This window comes from Nesoenas mayeri (genome assembly GCF_963082525.1).
Source record: "Nesoenas mayeri genome assembly, chromosome: 10".
Taxonomy (NCBI): Eukaryota; Metazoa; Chordata; class Aves; order Columbiformes; family Columbidae; genus Nesoenas; species Nesoenas mayeri.
In genome coordinates, this window is record NC_137560.1 from 9,909,037 (window position 1) to 9,932,642 (window position 23,606).

The 23,606-nt window shown below is 61.1% G+C and overlaps 1 protein-coding gene across 1 annotated transcript in view; it reads left to right on the forward strand.

The window, feature by feature from the left end:
• The window catches only part of BSN (bassoon presynaptic cytomatrix protein), a gene marked incomplete at both ends in the record, with an annotated part of 91,775 nt that extends 71,412 nt beyond the window's left edge, over positions 1-20,363 (forward strand). The window contains 7 exons of the mRNA XM_080350730.1: positions 7,127-7,558; positions 9,000-15,620; positions 16,328-18,446; positions 18,733-19,481; positions 19,762-19,855; positions 19,977-20,120; positions 20,323-20,363. Of these exons, the coding sequence (XP_080206856.1) occupies positions 7,127-7,558; positions 9,000-15,620; positions 16,328-18,446; positions 18,733-19,481; positions 19,762-19,855; positions 19,977-20,120; positions 20,323-20,363 (10,200 nt within the window). The remainder of the gene's footprint in view (positions 1-7,126; positions 7,559-8,999; positions 15,621-16,327; positions 18,447-18,732; positions 19,482-19,761; positions 19,856-19,976; positions 20,121-20,322) is intronic.
• Positions 20,364-23,606: the final 3,243 nt, after the last annotated feature.

The window sequence follows — 23,606 nt, forward strand, 5'->3', positions numbered from 1 at the left end:
GGAGGCTGAGGGGAGACCTTCTCACTGTCTACAACTGCCTGAAAGGAGGTTATAGTATAGAAGGTGTTGGTCTCTTCTCCCAAGTAACAAAGGATGAGAGGAAATGGCCTCAAGTTGCACCAGGGGATGTTTAGATTGGATATGAGAAAAAATTTCTTCACCACAAGGGCTGTCAAGCATTGGAACAATCTGCCCAGAGAAGTGGTTGAGTCACCATCCCTGGAAGGGTTTAACAGACGTGGAGATGAGGTTCTTAGGGACATGGTTTAGTGGTGGACTTGGCAGTGTTGGGTTAATGGTTGGACTCAATTACCTTAAGGGTCTTTTCCAACTAAAATGATTTTATTATTTTATATATATATATATATATATATACATACATAAATTTCAGAAGCAGCACGCATATGCTGGCATAAATGCAGTTAGCAAGCGCAGGTGCAGGCAGCTCTGCATCTAGCTTGAGTGGAATTTTGAGGATGTTCTTAGGGGAAAAAAAAGGCACAATCAGGGCACTTCCTGCTCTGCCTGATATCTGCCTGTCCCCAGGGCTGCCTCTGCCTGTCCCCAGGGCTGCCTCTGCCTGTCCCCAGGGCTGCTTCTGCCTGCCCTGGTCCCCCTTGGTCCCCTCCTGGCACTGGGACCACCTGAAACCTCTCTGGCCTCTCCCCACCGCAGGCACAGCTTCGACAAGCATCTCCTGCATTTGTTCCATCTCACCTCCCGATCTCTGGCGCTTCCACTGTCTCGATGCATTTCCTCATCCCCATCTCGAATCCCATCCCTGCCTCAGCGTCTGGAGAGATAAGGGCTGGGGAGGAGGTAAAACCAGGCCTGTGGTTATTTGCTGATGGCACACGAGGTTGCAAACGTGCTTTGCAAGTTGCTGTGGTTGGGACTGTGTTGTGCATCGTCCCTTCTGTAGGTGAGTGTCCTGGAGAAGCACTGGTTGTTGGGTTCGGCACACATGCCCTCGTCCCCCCCAAAACAGCAGTGGCTCGGTGGAAGGGGTTTGGCAGAGATGTGTGGTGCCTCCAGCTGTGGGGAGGTGGTCTGGAGGGGCTGGGAGAGCTCAGCTGAGGGAATGGGCTGACACCGAGGGTGAGTGAGCAGCAGCCAGCGCTCAGGCAGTGGCATCCAAAAGGAATGAGCCCCGGGGAGCCTGCTGCCAGCCAGACCCCAGGCACTGCCCAAGATGGGTCTGAAACGGCCCTGGCATCCAGTGATCAAGCATGACTCAGTCCTTTTCCCTTAAAACTGTGCTGAAAGCCATCCCCAGTATAGACAGAGCTGGGGTGTTTGTAGCAGGAGGATGCTAAGTGCTTGGGAAGTGGGATCACACAGTGAGATGCTCCCATTGCTGCTGCGGGAGAGTGCAGGGAAGGTGGCTGGATGTCAGGAATACTCCAAAACAGGAGGTTTCCTTCAAGCAGGACTGAGAGGAGTGCTTGAGAAGTGATTTTTTTGAGGTTCTTGTTGTTAATTTGGATCTTGATTCAGATACCAGAAGTGTTTTCCATATTTTCCAGGCACCCATCTGTCACAGTGATGAGCCGTGCACAGTACTTGTCAGCAAATAAATGAAATATTCTTGTGAGATTCAACGCATTTAATGCTGGGAAATGAGATCTGGCTTGTGAGATACTTATACCTCATGCTGCTTATCTAATTTTGGACAGATTTTTGTCCTGGTATTTTAATAGATATCATTTAAATTTTGTAAAATAATGCCACAGAACATAAATAACTGGGTGGAATCCTAGGGATGATGTTGCAGGGAGCAGTTTGCATTGGGATGAAGATCACGGCTGTGCATCTGCCAGAAACCTGAGAGGTTACATCGAGGTCCTCAGGGGTGATGGGGACAGTGGGACTGGCAGCCAGGATCTAACTGGGGAAGCTGGGAAGCCTCTGGTGCCGCTGCCTCCCACCAAGGCTCTCAGACCTCCGAGCTGCTGAACAGGAGGTTCATGTGCAACCACGATGCTGAAGCTCACTGGCTCTGTCACTTAAAAAAAACCCAGCGGTGCTGGGGGATTCAGCATTTAATTAACTTGCCAAGTGGTAACGGTGACCAAAATTATGCTGGAAGACTTCTATTTTAGTTAATTACAGTTCTGTTGTTGCCCATTAGTAAATTAAAACAATTGCAGGGTAAATCCCAGCGGAGGTTGGCGAGTGTGGCTGTGGCCACCTGCCAGTGGATGCCAGAGCTCGGGGGGAGCCCGGCGCACCCCCCGTGCACACAGACCCCAATGCTCGCCAACCTCACACCGCATCCCCACGTGTCACCCTGCAGGCTGGGCTGTGGCAAACCCTCCCTGGCCTAGGAGGCAGCACAGGCAGCTGTCGGCACAGAGCCTGCCGGCATCGTGGCCGCATCCTGTGTTTCCCCACACCGCTCACGTGGTGCTCAATTAATAACCGGAATAGTCGTTCCTGCACTGTTGCGATGCCTGGAACGCAACCACTCACTCTCAGTCAGTGGCCAGGGCTGCCCTGCACCTGGGCTCCCTCCTGCCCCCAACAGAGCTCTTTTCTCTTGCTGGAAACCTGCTTTTCCCATAATTCTGCAAATCCCAGTGGTTTGGGGGCATGGAAGGCTGGGAGCCCAGCAGTCAGGATGGTGACTGCCCAGGGGTGTAGGCTGGCTGGTTTCCTGCGCTCCCTGCGCTGCCAGTGCCTCGACATTGAAGACAGCATCTCAGGAATGGTTTAGCTTCATCCATCTCTTTAATTATTGGTGCTTTCCTTTGCCTGCAGCCGGCTCTGCATCCCAGCGGTGCTGCCCGTGCGCTGCTGGGCTTCCCAGTGCGCCAGTCTTCATGGGCCCCAGCTCCCATCACCTGTCCTCTACATGGTTAAAGCCCCTGTGCCTGCACCGCAGTGCAGCAAACATAGGCGTCGAGCAAGCCCCCATCCCATCCTGATTGGGACCATACTTTCCAGCATCTCAAAGCACAGGGACTCAGACAGGCACTGCTGTGCCTTTGCTATAAGCTCCTTACCCGCTTACTGCCCCGGTGAGGGGCACACCGACTTCCTGGCCGTCCAACCATTTGGACATGCAAAGCACTAAATACAGCCTAATTATTATTATCTTCATGGGATCTGGTTAATCTGGATGGGGATTTACAAGCTGTTAGCAAATCAGCTGGTCGTCACATGTTTGCATTTTTCTCAGGGGTGGCTTAATCCTGTTGGCCGCGTTGGCTGGGAAATGCCCAGGACCAAGTTACATGTCTGGAGGAGCTGCTCCCGTGCTGATCCATCTGGGAGGCAGCAGAGGGGCTGCAGGAGAACCAAACACTAAGCTGAAAACCCTGGAGGACAGCGGGAGAGGATGGGTCATTTGTCACCGACGGAGCCTGGAACACTGGTGCAGGGCTGTGAGGTGCCTTGGACGCAGCATCTGTGCTGAACCCCAGGGTTTTAGCATCCAGCAGTGTGACAGTGTCAGTGCTAGGTGTTGGTTGGGCTGCAGAGGGCTCTTAAAGATGAGGACTGAGCACTTGGAGAGGTTTGCCAGGGGTGTTCCTGCTGGGTACAGGTGGCCTTTCCTGCCTTCATCTCCCCGCAGCTGCCACGGGCAGATTTCACACCTTCCTGTGGGGGTGCAGGAGCCGGACAGCCTGGAGCTCCTGCTGCTGGAGATGGTCACTGCAGCCAGCGCCGGGATGTGACGGCAAACGCTGCAATGGCGAATGCAGCTCCAGCACAGCCCATGCTCGCGGCATACACAGGGCCCTGCACAGTGCTGCTGCCGAGGCCGGGGGCTCTCCCACAGCGCGGGACAGAAAACCTTCCCCTGTTTTTTTGCCATCCGAGGCTGTAACCGTGTAGTGATGTTCTGTGGGGGTTCAGACTAAAGCACAGGGTGCTGGACTGTTGGCAGGGTCTCCCCAGCCTGGGAGACCCCTGGGGTGCTGAAAGAAAAGCCCGACAGAGAAAATGCAAACCCAACATGTGGCAGTTTCTTGTCTAGGGTGTCTCCTGGGGCTTGGCCGGCACCTCTCTCAGCTTGGGAAGGCCAAGGGCCAGCTCCACCTGCCACATTCCCCGGTTCCTGCCTCCCCTCTGTGCCCCAGCCTTTCTGCAGGCTGTGAAGGACAAAGGCTATCTCAGAGCAGAGCTCCACAATCTTTTTGGCAGGGCTATTTTTACCAGAGATCGTTCCTTTCTCCCCTTCCTGGTGCAGTCCCATGAAGAGTGGAGCCATCACATCTGCGAGAGCAGGGTGACACTGGAGTGGGTGACACCGGGGCAGCTGCCCAGCGGAGTGGCTGCGGAGCCACGGGCAGGACTGTCCCGAGGAAGGATGCTCAGACCGATCTGCAGAGCTATAGACGCCCGTGGGTGGGGAGGGGCTGCTGGCGGAATGAGGGGTCTCCAGTCCAGTCTGCCATGCAGGGCAGAGGAGCCATCAACACAAGGGACTTGATCTAGCAAAGTCTTGAACCCTCTCCAAGGACAGAGACCCCATGGTGACTGTCCTGGGCTGCACTACTGCCTCAGCCAAGGGCCTTTTCCTGATGTCCACCCTGACCCTCTGATCATGCAAAGCCTGTACATCTGGACAAAGGACTGGATGAACTAGGAGGTAACACCTTTTGCAGGTGCCCTGCCATGGTGGTTGTCCCAGAGGGCAATGGCCAGAGTGTATGTGACTCCTGCCTCTCCATGGGCACAAGAGCAACCTCTTCAGATGGGACCTGACTGGCACTCAGTTTCCACACTTGGTGGCCAGCCTTGGCCTTCCATGGTCATCGTTGGCTTGTATTTGGCCCCAGCGGGGCAAAAGAGTCTGTGCCCATCCCCTTGTCCAGAGCTCCCAGCCACCATGGTCTGGCAGAGTGGGACAGCACAGGCATGGTCAGTGCCCCATCCAGGGAGTGTGTTGAGGGCCTGGACAGGGCAGGACGGGTTGTTTTGTGGGGACAGACTTTTTAGTACAGTCTGTAGTGATAGGACAAGGGGTGATGGTTTTAAACTGAAGGAGAGGAGATCGAGGCTGGACATGAGGAAGAAATTATTTACACTGAAGGTGGTAAAATCCTGGCCCAGGTTGCCCAGAGCGGTGATGGATGCCCCATCCCTGGAGACATCCCAGGCCAGGCTGGATGCCTCCCCCTCAACGCCAGTGTTGGGAGAGAGGTCTGGTGAAGAAAAATGGGATTCCTTAAAGAAAAATGAAAGGCCGCGTGTTTCCATGAGGCAGAGATTCAATTTGTGTCATGCAATCACATTTCCCTCTGCAGTCTGAAATAATTACGGATTGGAGCGGGGCGAGGAGGTCTGATTCAGAGACACGGGGACAAGAACGAGTTCTGAAATAAAAGAAGACAAATGCAATCATTACAATACAATAGGCTGCACTTGCCCCTTAATTAGACTTTCTCTTTGATTAAGCAGTAATTAAATATTACCATGCTGAAAGGGATTTTTTTTATGCCCCTAGTGTATTCCTAAGATGTTTGTGTGGGACTGGGGGCTGCTGTGGGGTGGTGGGAGGATGCTGCACGTGTGCCCCTTCCCTGCAGGAGAAGCATCTCTGCCCCTCGCTCCCCAGCCAGCGTGGGCTGGTGGCAGCTCCTGGCTCAGGTGGCTGCAGGAGTGAAGTACTGTCCATGGGGACACCCGCTGCTCCTGGCCACCGCCAGCTGCAAAGCATCACCAGCATCTCCTCAAAACAGGGGGACTTCTGATTGCAGGTGCCAAGCCCATTGTGCTGCCGCCATCTCACAGGTGGGGTTTTTAGAGCCGTAGAGTAGAATCGTGGAATCATTTAGGTTGGAGAAGACCCTTAAGGTAATCAAGTCCAACTGTTAACCTGACACCACCAAGTCCACCACTAACCCATGTCCCCAGGAACCTCATCTCCACATCTGTTCTACCCCTCCAGGGGCTGTGACTCTACCACTGCCCTGGGCAGCCTGTTCCAATGCCTGACAATCCTTTCCAGGAAGAAATTGTTCTTAATAACTGATCTAAATCTGCCGTGGTGTAACTTGAGGCCTTTTCCTTGAGACCATTTTGGTGAACCTCATCTTCTCCATGGAGACCATGACCTCTGTGGCTCCAGGAGACAGGGCTGGCTTGCAGCCCCAATCGCAGGCTGGTCCAGCTGAAGACCAAGCCCATGTCTCTAACAGCATGACAGCTCCTTGGGGCCAGCTGCCCCCTGAGGTTGGCCACCGTGAGCTCCAGGAGCAACGGATCAGCAAAGAAGAAGTCTGGGGAAAAGGAGTTGGAGCATATCAGACTGTCAGCAGCAAAACTAAAAAGATTTAAGTTTATGAAACATCAAAAGGGAAGGAAATGTCAGGCCCCTATTCCTGGACATTCCTGGGTGGGTAAAAATAGCCCTTGCATGACCTGGGTGGGGAAAGTGCTTCAGATCTAATGCAGAGCCCCCGCCGCAGCCCCGCGGGCTCTCTGCCACTCACCGCCCCGCGTGCAAGCGGCTTTTTCCAGGTCATAAAACGATGGCTCTTGCTGAGAATTTCACTAGACAAGATTGTCTTGTTCTTTTCCTGCACAGCGTGTACTTTGAGTAATATCTTTGGGAAATTTTTGCATACTTGTGTACCCAGTATTTTCTGATAACCTAGAAAAAAAGATCCTTAAGTATTATGATTATGCTATTAAACCTTTATTGTATTGAGGAAAGAGAAGCTGTGTGGAGCCAAAAAAATGTTAAGCTACAGTAGCAATCTGCCTTCATTGTTTCATTTCATTTAAAATTGAAATATTGGCAAGACTGGAGATGAAGAGAGCTGGTGATACTGAGGTGTCATGGGGGAGAGTGTGAAATCCCTGTGCCGTAGCCATCATCCCTCTGGCTGAACATCACCGAGGCCTGGACAGGGGTAGGTCTGAGCTGGACGGTTGGTCTCTTCTAGATGGTTTGTAGGATTCAGCTGCAGTGCTGCAGACCCCTCCACAGCCCATGCCAGCGTTATGACACTTGTCTGCTCACAGCCCGGCCTCGCCGAAGCCGGTTATCTGCTTTACGTGGGCTGAGTCCTTTGCGCCATCACTGTGTGTCCCATCAGCAGATCTCAGTGACACCCCCACCGGGCCAAATCTCACGGAGTTTGAAGAGAACTTTCCTTTCTCTGTTTTGCAGAAAAACGAATGGCTGTGCTTGAACTGCCAAACTCAGCGCCTACTCGAAGGCAGCCTTGGTGACCCAGCCCCCATGCCTCTGCCTGCCCCAAAGCAACCACCCCCCGGCTCCCCCCGGCACCAGCCGCCAGCTGCCAGCCAGCACCAGAGAGCACCGGCACCCGCCGAAGCGGCGGCACCCCCGGAGCGGCAGCCCTCACCTGCGCGGAGCCTGCGGGCTGCTGAACCCAGCCGGTCCCCCAGCCCTGCCCCGCCGGAGAAGAAGCCCCCGGCACCGGCAGAGGAAAAACCGCTGCCCAAAGCTGCTCCGAAACCTTCCAGAGCTCCCGAGAGCACCGCCACACCAAAGGGGAAGAGCGAGATCCCCAAAGCAGAGGGGGAGAGCAAGGAAAGCCGGGCACCCCCTGAGGCGCCGCGGGCGAAGGAGCAAGAGGTGAGTTCTGGGGCCACGTGTCCCCGTGTCCCCACCCGAGCAGCCCTGGGGCTGCGTGTCCCCGGGGCTGGTGCAGTGCTGAGCCCTGTCTGCGCCAGCAGCGATGCTCAGATGGGGGGTTGTTCCGAGTCGGAGCAGAAACTGTGTCCTGGAGGCCACTTGCCATAGGAAAGGGTGAGCTGCAAACTGCTGTCTCAGCAGTTCCACACTGCTCGGGAACTTCTACAGCAGCATGCTGGAGTTTGCCTGCTCTTTATTAGGATTAGATCAATTTGGGCATAATGCGATAGGTCATGTAATCTTTAGCCTTTGGATTTGTTTTAAATAATATAAGGGCAGCTGAATTTGTTGTTAAATGGAAAACTCGTTTCAGAACATTTTGTGTTGCAGCAGTTGGCATTTTTCAAGCTCCTCATCCCACCATTTTTAAAATTCAGTATGGTTTGGGGAAACATTTGTCTGCATTAGGATAGTTTTCCCCCAAGAGCAACCATCCCTGCAGCAGCCAACAACCCCCCTTTGGGCAGGGGGCACAGCAGGAGGTCCCCACCAGCTGGGGGGACAGCTGCCCCTGGGGAAGAGGCTGTTCTATCCTTGTCTGCTGGCACTTCCGAAATCAAATAAGGTCCCTGGTGGCTCCCTGGGATGACAGGTCCTAACCGTATCATCAAAGCACAGTGTGACAGGGCTTTCCCCAGGGCTCGGAAGCTTGCCCCCACCCTGCCTAATTGTAATGTCAGTTAAAAGGGCCTGTTTATTTCTGCTGGCATCTAAGGAGGGTCCTGGGGGCTGCTGTGCTTCTGAAGGCAGGCCTGTCAGTCAGGGAAATTAAAGCTCATTAAAGATCCCCACAGCTGCAGCTGCTGAAGCTCATGTTCCCTCAGTGCCGCTGTGCCAGCCTGGCCAGGTGCAGGGGTGCAAGGGCTGCCCCCTCCCCAGAACCCTCCCCAGTTACCAGTGCCTGGGCTTGTCCTGGTGCAGGTAGCTGCCTGGGATGAGCGACAGCTCTGCCTGTGCTCCCCTGCTCCAGCGAAGGGCACGCAGCCATCGGTACCCCAGCTTAACGACAGGGCTCAGCCACCTCGAGTCTCTGAGTAGTGAGTAGTAAAAAAATGGATATTGCCATTACACAGCCTTCTCCTGCTAGTTATTGGAGAGATAAGGCTGACAGGGCCCAGTTTTTTAAACATGAGTCCCACAGTGCCTGCACCCTGGGGACATTTGCTGTGCCATCCCCTGCACGCAGAGTGCCCCATCACCTGCCTTCGTTAGCGCACAGACAAATTGCTGACAAGCCATTGGGAGTTACACGAGGCAGCCCCCAGCCTCCCAATGCCGCCCAGACTTTCTGCGTGCTCCCCAGGGGAGGATTAGGTGGGGGAGCAGGGGTAGCAGCTCCGAAGCCGCGCAGGTCTGACACTGTGCTCTGCCCTGCCCACAGGAGGGGAGCAAGCCGTACCCCCCGGACCTGTCCCGCAGCCCCCAGAGCCTCAGTGACACCGGCTACTCCTCTGATGGCATCTCCAGCTCGCACAGCGAGATCACCGGCCTGGTGCAGCAGGAGGAGGAGAAGCTGAGTGGCACTGGGCTGGCCGGGCAGAGCCCCCCCAGCCCCTCCGAGCTCACCAAGCTGGAGAGCAGCATGCGGCCCCTCCTGGAAGGTCGAGGTCCCCCACTGGAGCCCGCTGAGCGCGGCAAGGGTGGCCCGGAGCCACGGGAGGAGCAGCGGCAGCGGCCACGATACCTCTCCATCACCCCCGAAGCCTTTGACTCGGATGAGGAGCTGGAGGACATCTTGGAGGAAGATGAGGACTCACTGGAGTGGGAGAACCAGCGGGAGCGGCGGGAGAGCACGGAGTCCTCGGATGAGTTTGGCAGCAAGCTACGGCATGACTACGTGGAGGACAGCAGCGAGGGGGGCTTCTCTCCAGTGCCCCCCCGGCCCAAGGGCCGGGAGGCAGAGGTGAGCGATGAGGAGTTCATGCGGAGGCAGATCATGGAGATGAGTGCAGAGGAGGACAACCTCGAGGAGGAGGAGGAGGAAGGCTACGGGCGTGCCAAGTACAGCATTCCCAAAGCCGGGCAGAAGGCTGAGGCAGAGAAGGGCAAAGAGCCAGCGTCGGCCAAGCGGCGCCTGCCGCACAGCCCTGGCAGCCTCTACAAGGAGGAGAGGAAGGAGCTGGAGGTGGCAGAGGGCGACGACCTGAACACGGCCCAAGGCGGACTGCGTCGCTTCAAGACCATCGAGCTGAACAGCACAACCGGCTATGGCCGGGAGATGGAGATGGGGCAGGAGGCAGACGCCAGCCTGGACCGGGAGCCCGAGCTGGAGATGGAGAGCCTGACGGGCTCCCCCGAGGAGCGCTCCCGCGGCGAGTACTCCTCCACCCTGCCCGCCACAACGCCCAGCTACACCTCAGGCACCTCGCCCACCTCCATCTCCTCCCTGGAGGAGGACAGTGACAGCAGCCCCAGCCGCCGGCAGCGGCTGGAGGAGGTGAAGCAGCAGAGGAAGGCTCGCCACCGCTCACATGGCCCCTTGCTGCCCACCATCGAGGACTCATCGGAGGAGGAGGAGCTGCGGGAGGAAGAGGAGCTGCTGCGGGAGCAGGAGAAGATGCGGGAGGTGGAGCAGCAGCGCATCCGGAGCACGGCGCGCAAGACCAAGCGTGACAAGGAGGAGCTGAGGGCCCAGCGGAGGAGGGAGCGCTCCAAAACCCCCCCCAGCAACCTCTCCCCCATCGAGGACGCTTCCCCCACCGAGGAGCTGCGGCAGGCAGCAGAGATGGAGGAGCTGCACCGCTCCTCCTGCTCCGAGTACTCGCCCTCCATTGACTCAGAGGCCGAGAGCTTCGAGGCCGTGGCCTCCAAGCTGTACAAGTCGGGCAGTGAGTACAACCTGCCCACCTTCATGTCGCTGTACTCCCCGACAGAGAAGGGGGAGAGCGGCCCCACCCAGCCCGCCAGCAAGCCCCTCAAAAGCGCCGAGGAAGCCTATGAGGAAATGATGAGGAAGGCAGAGATGATGCAGAAGCAGCAGGTCCAGCAGGCCCAGCCAGCTGTTTCCTATGGCAGCGCCTACCAGCAGGTCGGCTACCGTGGCAGCGAGGGCCAGAACGGCTTTGAGTACCAGTACGGTGAGGAGTACCAGTATGAGGGTGGTCCTGCGCGCCCCTCCCAGCCCAGCTACCCCAGCACCCTGTCAAAGGCAGGAGCCGTGTATGAGGAGATCCTGCAGACCTCACAGAGCATCTCCAGGATGCGCAGGTCCTCCTCCTTCGACCTGGCCCTGGAACAGGGAGAGAAGGTGAAGGGGCAGGAGGAAGCGTACCAGGAGAAGCACTTCCTCAATGCCGAGAGCGCCTATGCTGACCTACTGAAGCAGAATGGGGGTCCCCTCACCCCCGGCACCAGCCCCACACAGCTCTCTGCTCCTGTCTCCTTCGCCACCTCTGACAGCAGCGCAGGCAAGGCCATTCCCGATGTTCGGGTAACCCAGCATTTTGCAAAAGAGGGGCAAGACCCGGCCAAGCTCCAGAGCTCCCCGGCAGTGCCCAGCCTGGCATCCAAGGCTGCCACCACTCCTTACACCTACAGCAAAGTTACTAGCACGGTGACAACAGCGGCGGGTGGCCCTGGGAGCACATTGCAGAGCTATGGCTCCCCAGCTCCAGAGGCCCCATCTGTAGCCAGCAGAAGCTACAGCCCAGTGAAGAGCACGGTCAGCTATGGCTCACAGACAGAGGACCCTGGCAGAAGCAAGGCGTCGGTGGAGATCAGCGTGCAGACAGCCAGGGAGAAGCTCCCGGCCACGAGCGACAGCAAGCCCCCACCGCCCAAGATGCACCCCTTCTTCAAGAGCTCCAGCACTCCCCTCTCACCCACCTCCCCCACGCAGAGTCCCACCTGTGCCACCAAGGCCACTGCAGAGTTTTCCACGCAGACACAGAGCCCCCTCCTCCCCTATGAGGGTCCCACTGCCGCAGCTGCCAGCCCTGCCACCTCCTCCCCCATGGTGGCACAGGGGACACAGACACCGCACCGGGCAGGCTCACCACGCCTGGCCCGGCAGCCCTCCTCGCAGGATTCCCCCTTCATGGTGATCACGCTGGCAGCTGACGCAGCCAGCCAAACGAAGCCAGCCAGCTCCAGCTCCTTGACGTCCCCCACCTCATCCCCCACCAGGACGAGCCGGCAGCTGCCAGCACATGGCTACAGCCCGGCACCGGAGCAGCCGCTGGGAGCCTACGTCAGGGCACAGCCGGTGAAGGAGCAGGCTCAGAAGACCCCTGCTGTGACTTCAGCCACCGACAGCATCGCAGGGCTGTACGGCTGGGGAGCACTCCCTGCGGAAAACATCTCCCTGTGCCGCATCTCCTCCATCCCTGGCACATCCCGGGTCGAGCCAGGGCCCAAGGCATCGGGCACTAATGCCGTGGACTTACGGACTGCGCTGAAGTCCGCCCCCATCATCATCACGGACCAAGGCATGGATCTCACCTCCTTGGCCACCGAGGCCAGGAAGTACTGCCTGACCTTGGATCACATCCCCAGCCGGCAGTCCACGGCCATCCAGCCCCTGATCATCAACCTCAATGCCCAGGAACAGCCCCACACCATCATTGCAGCAGCCAGCACCGCCGGCCTGGCCATCGCCTCCCCCATGCTCCTCTCACAGTCCAAGCAGCCCGTGGTGTATGGAGACCCTTTCCAGAGCCGGGTGGACTTCGGGCAGGGCACCGGGAGCCCGGTGTGCTTGGCGCAGGTGAAGCAGGTGGAGCAGGGTGTCCAGACAGCCGCTGTCAGAGCCAGCGGGGTGGCCGTCAGCAAGCCTGAGCCTGCTGCTGCCCCGCAGACCAAGTTTGCAAGATACGGCGTGCCAGGCCAGGTGGTGAAGAAGGACATGCTTATCACACAGAGCAGCGGGGCGCAGAATGTCGGCGGCCTCCCGCAGCCCTTCCCACCAGAGTCAGGCTCGGAGCTGTACCGGGCGGTGCCAGTGGAGCTGAAGAGCCAGAGCCCGCTCCTTGCCATGGGCAGCAAGAAGTCCCAGGTGATGATGGTGCAGATGGAGGAAGCGGCGGCCAGCCCTGTGACCAAAGTGCTGAAGGAGGAGCTGCCAGCCAATGTGCTGGACCTGACAGGTGTGAAGCCGGAGAGCCAGGTGGCTTGTTGTGACATGGTCTACAAGTTCCCCTTTGGTGGCAGCTGCACTGGTGCTTTTAACCCCACCTCCAAGATGCCGGAGAAGAAAGCTGGGGAAGCGGTGGTGCCCGGCCTGAAAGCCAGTGTTCCCCTCTACGGCAGCAGAGAGCCAGAGATGCCAGAGACCTTCCCCTACCGGGAGCAGCCGGCCCCGGCACCCGCACTCTATGAGGAGCAGAAGTTTTACCCCACCGGCACCTTCGGACGCCTCTACTCCTCCATGTCCGACACGAACCTCTCTGAAATCGGGATGAGCTACTACCCTACGAAGGGGGATCAGCCCTTCCCCTCCCCGGCACGTGACGCTGCTGTGGACCTCAGCACTATGAAGCATTCCTACAGCGTGGGCTTCGCCGAGGGGGGTTACCTGGGCCAGGGGCTGCAGTATGGCTCCTTCTCCGACCTCCGCCAGCCAGGGGAGCTGCTGGGCCACTCGCTCCCCATGCGGAGGTACAGTTCGGTCTCCAATATCTACTCCGACTACCGCTTCTCGCCCCGGGGGGACCTGGCCAGCTTCCAGGAGTCCAGCCTGGCCCACTACAGTGCTACCACCGCGCGTGAGATCAGCCGCATGTGCGCTGCCCTCAACTCCATGGACCAGTACGGGGGCCGGCATGCCAACGACCCCGACCTGCTGCCCTACGGCCCCAGTGCTGGGCCAGGGGGTGTGGGGGGGCTGGCAGCTCAGCAGCAGGGCCCCGCGCCCCCTAAACCCAGCAGGGTGTACAACCCCTCCTTCCCCGAGGCACAGCAGGGCTTCGGCAACCTGGTGCAGTACAACGTCCCTGGCGTCCGCCTGGGCACTGTCCGGCAGATGTTCCCTTCCACCGCCACCGTGCGAGCTGCCGACGGGATGATCTACTCCACCATCAACACGCCCATCGCCTCCACACTGCCCATCACCACCCAGCCGGCCTCAGTGCTGCGGCCCATGCTGCGCGGGCTCTACAGACCCTACGGCCCGGGCAGTGTGGCGGCGGTGCCGCTGGCCAGCCTGGCTCGGCTGCCGCTTGTCTCTCCCCGCGTCCCGCTGGCAGCACAGGGCCTCTACCGCTACCCGGCCCCCAGCCGGCCGGCGGCCTCGCTGATGGAGACGCCCGTCTACCTGGGCAAGCCTGTCAGCACAGCACCAGCGGGCACCAGCCCTGCTACCAAAGCCCCTACTGCCCCCTCCAGCGGCTTGCAGAGAGCGGAGCCGGCAGGGGCTGCTCCCCGCGCTGAGGGTCCGGCAGCACCGGTGGCCGGCAAGGAGGGTGGGCAGGTGATCACAGCAGCCAAGGCAGCGGTGGATGGGGCTCAGAGAGAGGAGCGGGAGCGGGAGGAGGAACGGCAACGCAAGCAGCAGGAGCATGTGCTGCAGCTGGAGCGGGAGCGCGTGGAGCTGGAGAAGCTGCGGCAGCTGCGGCTGCAGGAGGAGCTGGAGCGGGAACGCGCGGAGCTGCAGCGGCACCGGGAAAAGGAGCAGCTGCTGGTGCAGCGGGAGCTGCAGGAGCTGCAGTGCATCAAGCAGCAGGTGCTGCAGCAGCAGCAGGAGGAGCGGCATGCGCAGCTGGCGCTGCAGCGGGAGCAGCTCGCCCAGCAGCGCCTGCAGCTCGAGCACATCCACCAGCTCCAGCACCAGCTGCAGCAGCAACTGGAGGAGCAGAAGCGCCAGAAAAGTGTCTTCCCTGCTGAGCCCACTGCCCGCCCGCCCGAGGGGCCCGTCGAGCTGCCACGGGGCCCACCGCACAACGGGCAGGCATGGCCCCCGCCGGGACAGGCACTGCCAGACGGACCCACCGGCTCCCGTTACCCCACGCCGCAGCGGCCCCTCAGCAGCTCGGCCTCAGACATGTCGCTGCAGGCCGAGGAGTCCTGGGAGCCCAGCCGGGGCATGAAGAAGAGGAACTCAATGCCACGGCTGCGGGATGCTTATGAGAAGGATGCGGCACGGGAGGCCTTTGCGGCGAGGAAGACGGCCGACAGCAGCGTGCAGACAGACGAGGAGGACGGTGAGGAGCGATACCTGCTGTCACGGCGGCGGCGGGTGCGGCGCAGTGCTGACTGCAGCGTGCAGACAGACGAGGAGGACAGCGGGGAGTGGGAGCAGCCTGTGCGGCGCCGGCGCTCCCGGCCATCGCGGCACACCGAGGCCGGTACTGAGGGCAAGACGGAGGGGACGGCCCGCGGCACGGCCAGTGTGGGCATCCAGACCATCAGCGACTGCTCAGTGCAGACAGAGCCTGACCAGCTCCTCCGCGTCTCCCCCTCCATCCACATCACCACCCATGACCCCCGGGTGGAGATCGTCAAGTACATCTCAGCCCCGGAGAAGACGCAGCGAGGCGAGAGCCTGGCCTGCCAGACAGAGCCGGAGCCGGCCCCCCAGCCCGGCGTGGTGGTCCCCCAGCTGACTGTGCCCACCACCATCCCCCCCTACTCCACCAACATCCAGATGGTGGGTACGGGCCCCCTGGACCCCCACGCTGTCCGGCAGCAAACCCTGGGCAAGTTCGAGAAGAAGAAGCCAGATCCCCTGGAAATCGGCTACCAGTCCCATCTGCCGGCCGAGTCCCTCTCCCAGCTGGTGACCCGTCAGCCGCCCCGCTCTCCTCAGGTCCTCTATTCACCCGTCTCCCCGCTGTCCCCCCACCGTCTCCTGGAGTCCTCCTTCACCACCAGCGAGCGGCTGAACAAGGCTCACGTGCCCCCGCAGAAGCACTTCACCGACTCAGCCCAGCGCCAGCAGACGCTGCCGCGCCCCATCAAGACCATGCAGCGCTCCCTCTCTGACCCCAAGCCCATCAGCCCCACTGCTGAGGAGGCTGGCAAGGACAGGTTCTCCCTCTACCAGCACCCGCTGCTTCCCAGCACCCAGGTATGTCAGTGCAGAGAACAACTTTTCCCCTGGGGAACAGCTCCAGGAGGCACCTCGGCACATTTCAGTTTCATTAGCGCTGCAGCAATTGATATTTTAAAAAGCTGGCTTCCCACAGCAGCCAGCGGGCACAGGAGCGGCAGCCGGAGGGAGGCCCTGGAGCTCCACCAGCTGCAGTACCTGCTGCTGGGTGGCAGGATCGGGGCTGTCCCTTGTCCCCTGCCCCAGCCGCGTTCCCCTCCTCTCCCGAGGCACAGCTGCTGTGCACGGCTCTGTTTTGGCTTGCGGCAGCTCTCACTCCACCTTTGTCCCCCTGCATCGAAGTTGCCTTTGGCTGCCAAATGCCCCACAAAGAGCCCTGGGGCAATTGTTGGGGCAGCAGCAGCCCCGGCTGCTCCCCCGAGCCCTGCTGCTGAGTGCCTGAGGACACAGAGCAGTTTTGTGGCAGGCGGCAGCACGCACGTGGCCAACCCGGCGCTTGGCTGGCTTCCACCCCGGTAATTACTCACGGAAAGCGCCCTGCCTGTTACTTCCATCCTATTTATTGCGCTTTTACATAAATGCCGCTTTCCTGGTGCATGGGGGAACATGTGCACAGGGGGCTGTCTCGTTGCAGCCCCGGGGCATAGGAGAAGCTCCACGATGCTCAGGGGGGACATGAGGGGACACCCGTTCTCAGCCCTGACCAGGTTTTCTTGGCTTTGCAGGTTGGAGGGCTGCAGTCAAGCCCACTGGCGCGCAAGGTGAAGCGGACGCTGCCCAGCCCACCGCCTGAGGAGCCCCATGTCCCCCTGGCCAGCCCGGCCACCCCCCAGCTCTACCTAAGCAGCCTGGCCCCCAAGGCCACAGCGCCGGTCACCAAGGCCAGCCTGCTGAAGGAGCTGGACCGCGACCTGAAGCTGGTGGAGCACGAGGCCACCAAGCTGCGGAAGAAGCAGGCAGAGCTGGATGAGGAGGAGAAGGAGATCGATGCCAAGCTGAAGTACCTGGAGCTGGGCATCACCCAGCGCAAGGAGTCGCTGCTGAAGGACCGGGGGGGTGGGCGGGACCACCCCTACCTGCGTGGCCCCGGGGACCGCCGCGACTACCTGTCCGACAGCGACCTACACAGCTTGCGCCTCGCCGCCTATGACAGCACTGCCCTGCACCCCGCGCCCACCGGCCAGTACCCTGACTTTGCCGCCCCTGTTGCCTCCTACGGCGCCTACCCGTACCCTGCTCCGCCTGGCCCCGCCGCCTTCCCACCACCACGCCTACAGCCCCCACAGTACCCCACAGCCAGCACCACACAGGATGGCTTGCCAGCGGCCCCGCTGCCCACCTTTGCTTCTCCCAGCGCCTTCCCAGCCCCTGGTGCCACGTACCCAGAGCTGGGCACCCCAAGCCAGCCAGGCTACCGGCCCCAAAACCCCTATCAAACCCCCAGCGCCTTCGCCGGGGTGGCTGCTGTGCCAGCAACGCAGCCCTCCCTCTTCCAGAGCCTGGCCGAGGTCACTGGCGGGCACCAGAAGCCACGGCAGACCTCGCTTGCTGACCTGGAGCAGAAGATCCCCACCAACTACGAGGTTATCGGCACGGCCACCAGCTCCTCTGCTGTCCCCGACGTCACCTTCAGTGCCACGACAGCGAGTGGTGGCTACGAGCAGTACAAGGTACCTGAGGCCCGGCCAGCCGAGAGAGCTGGTGCAGCACAGGGTCCCTCGGCCAGCTTCTCGTCCGAGTCCCTCTACACCAGCCTGGAGCAGAACATCCCCCGGAACTACGTGATGATCGAGGACATCAGCGAGCTCACCAAGGAGAGCCCAGCAGTGGAGGGGCAGAAAGCGGAGCCGGTGAGCACAGGCACTGACAGCCGCCATGGCAGAGAGAAGAGTGATTTAGGGGATGCTGAGGGCTCCGGCCGGCCCTGCTGCTATGCCAAAGCTGAAGAGGAGTCTGAGGAGGATGTCTACGACCACCACGGCCCGGACCACCGAGGGAAGAACAGCTACCACCGGGGCACTGAGAGCAATGGCCGGGTGTTGGGGAGCTCTGCTGGCTCGTCCTACTACTATGGGGACAGCGAGTACCGGCACTCCTCACGGGCTGACAAGCACAGCTCCAGTGCAGCACTGCCAAAACATTCCTCCAAGAACCTGGCACCTGCTGTTGTCTCCTCGAAGCGCAGCAAGCACAGGAAGCAAGGCATGGAGCAAAAGATCTCCAAGTTTTCTCCCATCGAAGAAGCCAAAGATGTGGAATCAGACCTGGCCTCCTACGCGGTGACAACCTCGGTCGGTGGGAGCAATGTGGCCTCCAGGGCCAAGAAGCTGCAGGAGGAGATCACCTATGGCCTGAAGAAGAATGTCTACGAGCAGCAGAAGTACTACGGCGTCTCCAACCGGGATCTGGTGGACGAGGAGGAGCGGGTCTACTCTGCCGGCAGCAGAACCCGCTCCTCCAGCTACGGGGTGGAAAAGCCCTCTGGCCGGGAGGCGGGCAGCCGGAGCAAGTCCTATGAGCGGGAGGGCATGGAGCGCTCCCAGAAAGGCGGCTCCAAGCCCTCGTCCCTCAGCATGAGCCAGAGTCGGGGGCGGGCGCCCATCCGCACGCAGCCCTCGGAGGAGGAGAGTCCTGTCAGCCCCCTGGGGAAGGCAGTGGGGGGGTCACGCAGTGCGGGGGGGCCCGGCTCCCAGTCGGCAGGGGATCCCTGCTCCCAGTTCTGCTCCAGCCACTCGTTGCCTGATGTGCAAGAGCACATCAAAGATGTGCCAAGGAGTCACTCGTACAAGCACGAGGAGGGCTACGGCATGGACGATGCCCATTGCGTTGTCTCGGACAGCGAAGGTAACGGCTCCCCGTGGTGAGCACCCCAGAGCATGGCGCTTCCCCGGGGCATGCCCCTCCGCTCGTACGCAGAGACACTCTCACCGCCTCAGTTTGCTTGACATGTGCCTTCCTCCCCCTGCCCTGGGTGTTCGGTGTTAGCCGGTCCGTGCTGTGTCCCTTCCCCAGCGGCGCGGGCTGTCCCCCACTCGCGTGTCCGCTGCTTGCCTCTCCCACCTCATTGCATGGCTTCACCCGCGGGGCCTCAAGTGAGAGACTGACTGTGGTTTGTTTTTGGTTTCCGAAGCCTATCATTTGGGTCAGGAGGAGACAGACTGGTTTGATAAGCCCAGGGAGGCACGGGCGGAGAGGGCCAGGCACTATGGCGGCCATTCTTCTTCGCAGAAGAGACCCCCGGTTAAGCACACCTACCATGACTACGACGAGCCCCCCGACGAGGACCCGTGGCAGCACGACGACTACCCCCAGCACCGTGAGCACCGGCACCATGGAGAGTACGGGCGCCATGCCAGCACATCCCGGCATGCCGGCGACGAGCCCCCACGGCGCTCGGGCAAGCAGCACCCGCGGGAACCGGGCCGCCATGAGCCCCGTGGCCATGGGCAATCAGCCGCCCCCAAGAAGGCGCAGCAGCCTGAACCCCGCGTGCCTGCACCCTACGGCCCAGGCTCTGCTGAGTACACCCCGCCATCCCGCCCCGCTGCACACCACCATGGCGCCGAGACCCCCAAAGCGCAGAAGCCCCCCCAGCCACATGGGCCAGCCACCCCAGCGCCGAAGCCAGAGCCTGTCGCACACCCGCAGCAGCCGGCAGGCAGGCAGCAGCAGGCAGGGCAGCAACCAGCCGGCAGGCAGCAGCCAGCAGCACGGCAGGCTGCCCAGCCGGGGAGCTCGGCACAGCCTGAGGCCCGGGGTAGGACCCAGGGACCCCCATCGTCCCGGCCACCGCAGCAGCAGCAGCCAGGGCCAGCCCAGGCAGTGGGGAAGGCACCGGCCACTCTCCATGCACAGCCGGGTGGGCACACAGCACCGGCGGTAAGTACGGGCTTGGCAGGGGAAGGGGTGGGGAGAGGAACCATGGGGCAAGGTGGATCTCACTTGTCTGCCCATCCCTGCATGCTGCGGGAGCAGCCATCCCCTTGAGGGAATGTGGGGGGGACATCTCTGTGCCCTGGATCCCTCCCTGCTGCTTTTGGGGGTGCGGGGCCATTTTCCTACAGCATTTGGGGGTTTTGGTGTCACCTCCCAGCCCAGGTCCCCCCAGAGGCTGCTCTGCTGGATGGGTGAGCCCTGAGAGCTGTTTTCTTCATTCCAGCCAAAAGTGGAGCAGACAGACACATCCAAACCTGCAGCGAAAGTGCCACAGCAGCCGGGGAGAGCGCCCATGGCACAGCCCCTGGGAGCAGCAGGTCAGTGGGCCCAGGGACATAGTGCCATCCTCCCCCGTGCCAGCTGCCTGGCACCCCAGGGACTCAGCTGAAGCCCCCGCCAGGCCCATTCCTGCTAACGGTGGCTTCCTTCATCCTGCAGCAGACAGCAAGGCTGGTCCAAGGGCAGCCGGGCTGCGTGGTCCTGCCGGCCCGGCAACAGGACAGCCCGGAACGGAAGGAGAGAGCGTTTTCTCCAAAATCCTGCCAGGGGGGGCAGCAGAACAAGCAGGCAAACTGACTGAAGGTGAGGGCTGCTCCCAGGGACTGGGACAGTGCAGTGATGCTCTCCTGCACTCAGATGGGGTTGGGTGCCGCAGGAGTGGCCAGGTGCAGATGGCAGGATGCAGCGTTCCTGCAGTTTGGGGCAAATGCAGCAGTTTGGGAGATGGGGAGGTGGGGGGCCAGCGTGGCTGCTCCATGCTGATGCCTTTCTCACTTCCCTGCAGCGGTGTCGGCTTTCGGCAAGAAGTTCACTTCGTTCTGGTGAGAGAACGGCACAAGGTGAGTGCAGTGAGCAACAGGTGCTGCACCAGGGGCTCTTCCCGCCCTGGCTGCAGCTGACACCCTCCCGCTCCCTCCTACTGCAGGAGTTTGGGAAGCAAGTGGAGATTGAGTCGTTGCCGTGGAAAAACCTATGAAGACGCCAGTGAATTCAGCACACGGCGCCGGACTCTGGGTATAACAGTGAGTGTCGTAGGGCAGGGCCACATACTGGTCCCCTCCATCGCACCGATCCCCTCCATCATATGAGTCCCCTCTGCTGTGCCATCCCTAGGCTCCCATGGCACCCCTGTGCCCCCTGGCACCTGCTGAGCCCAGTTCTGCCTCACTGCCAGCCCCCGGGGCAAGAAGGACACAGTGCAGCCCCATTGCCTTCATGCAGTCTGTCCCCATCCTCTTCATGCTGTCCCCATCCTCATCCCCAAGTGCCAGCCCCAAGCCAAGGCATGGGGGCTCAGCCTTGTTCCCTGGTCCCGGCAGCACTGCGTGGGCCGATGCCATGTGGAGACTGGTGCAGACCCTGGGTTTGCAGGGAAGGTTTGGGCGGCCCCAGCTCTGCTCCGGGAACCCGTCCAGCGCGGGGGCGGGCAGCAGCTGCTCCCCCAGCAGCACATCTTGGCTCGCCGCCACCCATTCGCTCGGGCTGGCGCTGCCGCTCGGCAGGGTCCCCTCCGCGGAGACATCACCGCTCGGACTAATGCCTGTCTCTGTCTCTCACAAGCTTTTGAAAGCAGGGCGATCCCTGGATGCTGGACCAAACGGCGGCCGAATGGGGGCCCGGCGGATGCCCTGGGGTGGGTGCCCCCCACGCCTGCAAGCAGCTCCGGCACGGCACGCGGCAAGCCCCAGCACCGGGCGGGCGATGCACCTTCTGCCCCATGGCCGCCCTGAGGGGATGGGCCTGATCTGGGCAATCGGGTCAGGCCTCGTAGGTGGGCTGTGGCCCTTTCTCAAGATTATACACAGAGTTGCTCCTTCCAAACTCCAGCTCTGGTCTCTTCATAGGTTTTCCCCTGCCCCAAGCTGAGGGCTGGGTGCTGTGGGCACCGCTCCTCCTTCCCAGCCCCATCCGCCCCATGGGGCCGTCCCTGCGCCCCCTGCACTGCGGCCCGCTCCCGGCCCCCTGGGGAGCCCCGGAGCGCGTCAGCTAGGACCTAACACTGTTTCACTACTGAAATACGAGGCCATAGGACTCTGACAGGCGGCACGGCCGGCCTTTGCCGACGCGGCCGTGTGTCCCGGCCCACGGCGCTGCCCCAAAGCCATTGGAAGCATCGAACGGGCCGCGCTCGCCCTCGCCACGCAGCCAGCGCGCCCGCCGCCGGGCACCCCTTTTCTTTCAAGAACAGCCTTAATCATCCCATTTTGATTTCTGTGTATACCTCATCCACACCGGGGGGGCCACGGGGTGTCGTCAGGGGGGTCCTTTTTTCACAGTTTCTCTGGGTTTATTTTATTTTGCTTTCGGGGCTTTTCTTTTTTTACCTTTATACCAAATCCTCTTTCCTCTTTGCTTTGTGCGATGAGTTAGCACACGGGCTGTCGTCTGTAGAAGCAATAGAGTGCAGGAGGCTACAAAAGAGCACAAATCCCATGGAACAAGATCAGGAGAGCTTTGCCTCCGGCAGAATCCTTCCTCTTACTGTGCAATCCAAGTCCTTCTCAAGCCATTTTGCGGGGACGGCCAGCGCGGTGGCCAAAGCCCACTCGCCCTGCCAGGAGGGGTTCCTGGGGGGGGAGGCAGCCCGAGGAGGGGGCTTGCCAGCGTACAGCCGTGTGCCTCCCACGCTCTGCCGCCTCCCCGCGCCGGCAGCACCCCCCTGGTGCCCCCTGCGGCGGGTGGCAGCTGCCCCCTCGCCCGCCTGATGTTCTATGCAAGGAAATACCACGACTCCAGAACAAGACCTGTGAATAGCTATTCAGTTCAGTGTCGCGCCTAAGGGTTTCATCGCAAAGTGTGCTGCCGAGCGACCCGAGAACTACTCTTTATCGACCACCCGTGCGTATGAATTCGTGGCATGTTCGACTCACGGAGGGCCACTTTGCCAAAGGGCAGCCCTAGCGCCCGTGACCGTCTGTCCCGTCGTAAAGCATGGCTTGCAACTTCTCTGCACGGTTCCACCCGCCTTTCAGTGCTTGCTGTTCTTTGCCTGGACTTTTCTTTTTTTCTTTTCCATCAGTCCATTGCTGTACTGAAAGCTCTTTGCAGATTTGTGCACTTGTTATCGAGGACCCGGTCGCCGCGGGGAGCCCACGCTCCGTGGCAGGTCCCTCGCAGGGGGCTCTGCCTGTGCCCAAGGCGGGGAGGGTTGGGGGGAGCGCAGTGCTCCCGTGGGGCAGCCCCACCGCGGAGAGCCCTGGCCCGCGCACACCTACCGCCTCTCCCCACGGATGACAAGTGCATAGCCCACGGGTGCCTCCTCCGGGCCCCCGGCCCCCGCCACTCCTCGCGCTGTAAATACTTGTACAGTGTGTAAATCGCAGGCGGGACCGAGAGCCCCGCTGGGGCCTGTCTCGCATCCGCCACCTCGCCTCTGTGCCCGCCGGCACCGGGGGCGTGTAGCCCACCTTGTGGGGCCAGGCCCCCGGCCCGGATTGTGGCAGTGCTGGCCGGGGCCGGGGGCGCAAAGGCGAAGGGCTGAGCGCGGCCGGGCGCCGTTTCCAGCGGTCAGCGCGATGCCGGGTGCGCTCCCTCCGAACATTGTGACGGTGTGCGTGTCTGCTGTGCTCTGTGCCACCCGTAGTGACCCCGTTCCGTGCCGTACCGTGCCGTACCGTGCCGCCCCCGCCGCTGTGTCGTGACTCCCTCCCAGAAGCTGCCCCCTCACCAGGTGTTTCTGTGGGAACAGAATAAAAAGGACTTGACACAAACCACGGACTGGCCCCGATTCCTGCCTGCGGCAAGGGGGCGGGACCCAGACCCCCGGCATGGAGGGGGTGTCCGGGCTGCGAGCCCCGTGGGGCTGGTCGGCACCAAGTGCTGGTGGGCGCTGCCGCCCACACCCGGGGCTGGGCGGGGGGGGACTGTGAGCTCCGATACCCCCGGCCTGTGTACGGAGCCACCGCGCTGCAGCCACCTGCCCGGGAAACCGCTCCGGAGCGGCCCAGAGGCTGCGGTGCCGCACCCTGGCTCCGGGCTACCGCTCCAAACGGGGCCACGGATGAACCGGTGTCTCCGGGCTGGGGCGAGCCGAGCCGTCCTCCAGCGGCGCCACCCGCGCCCACCAGG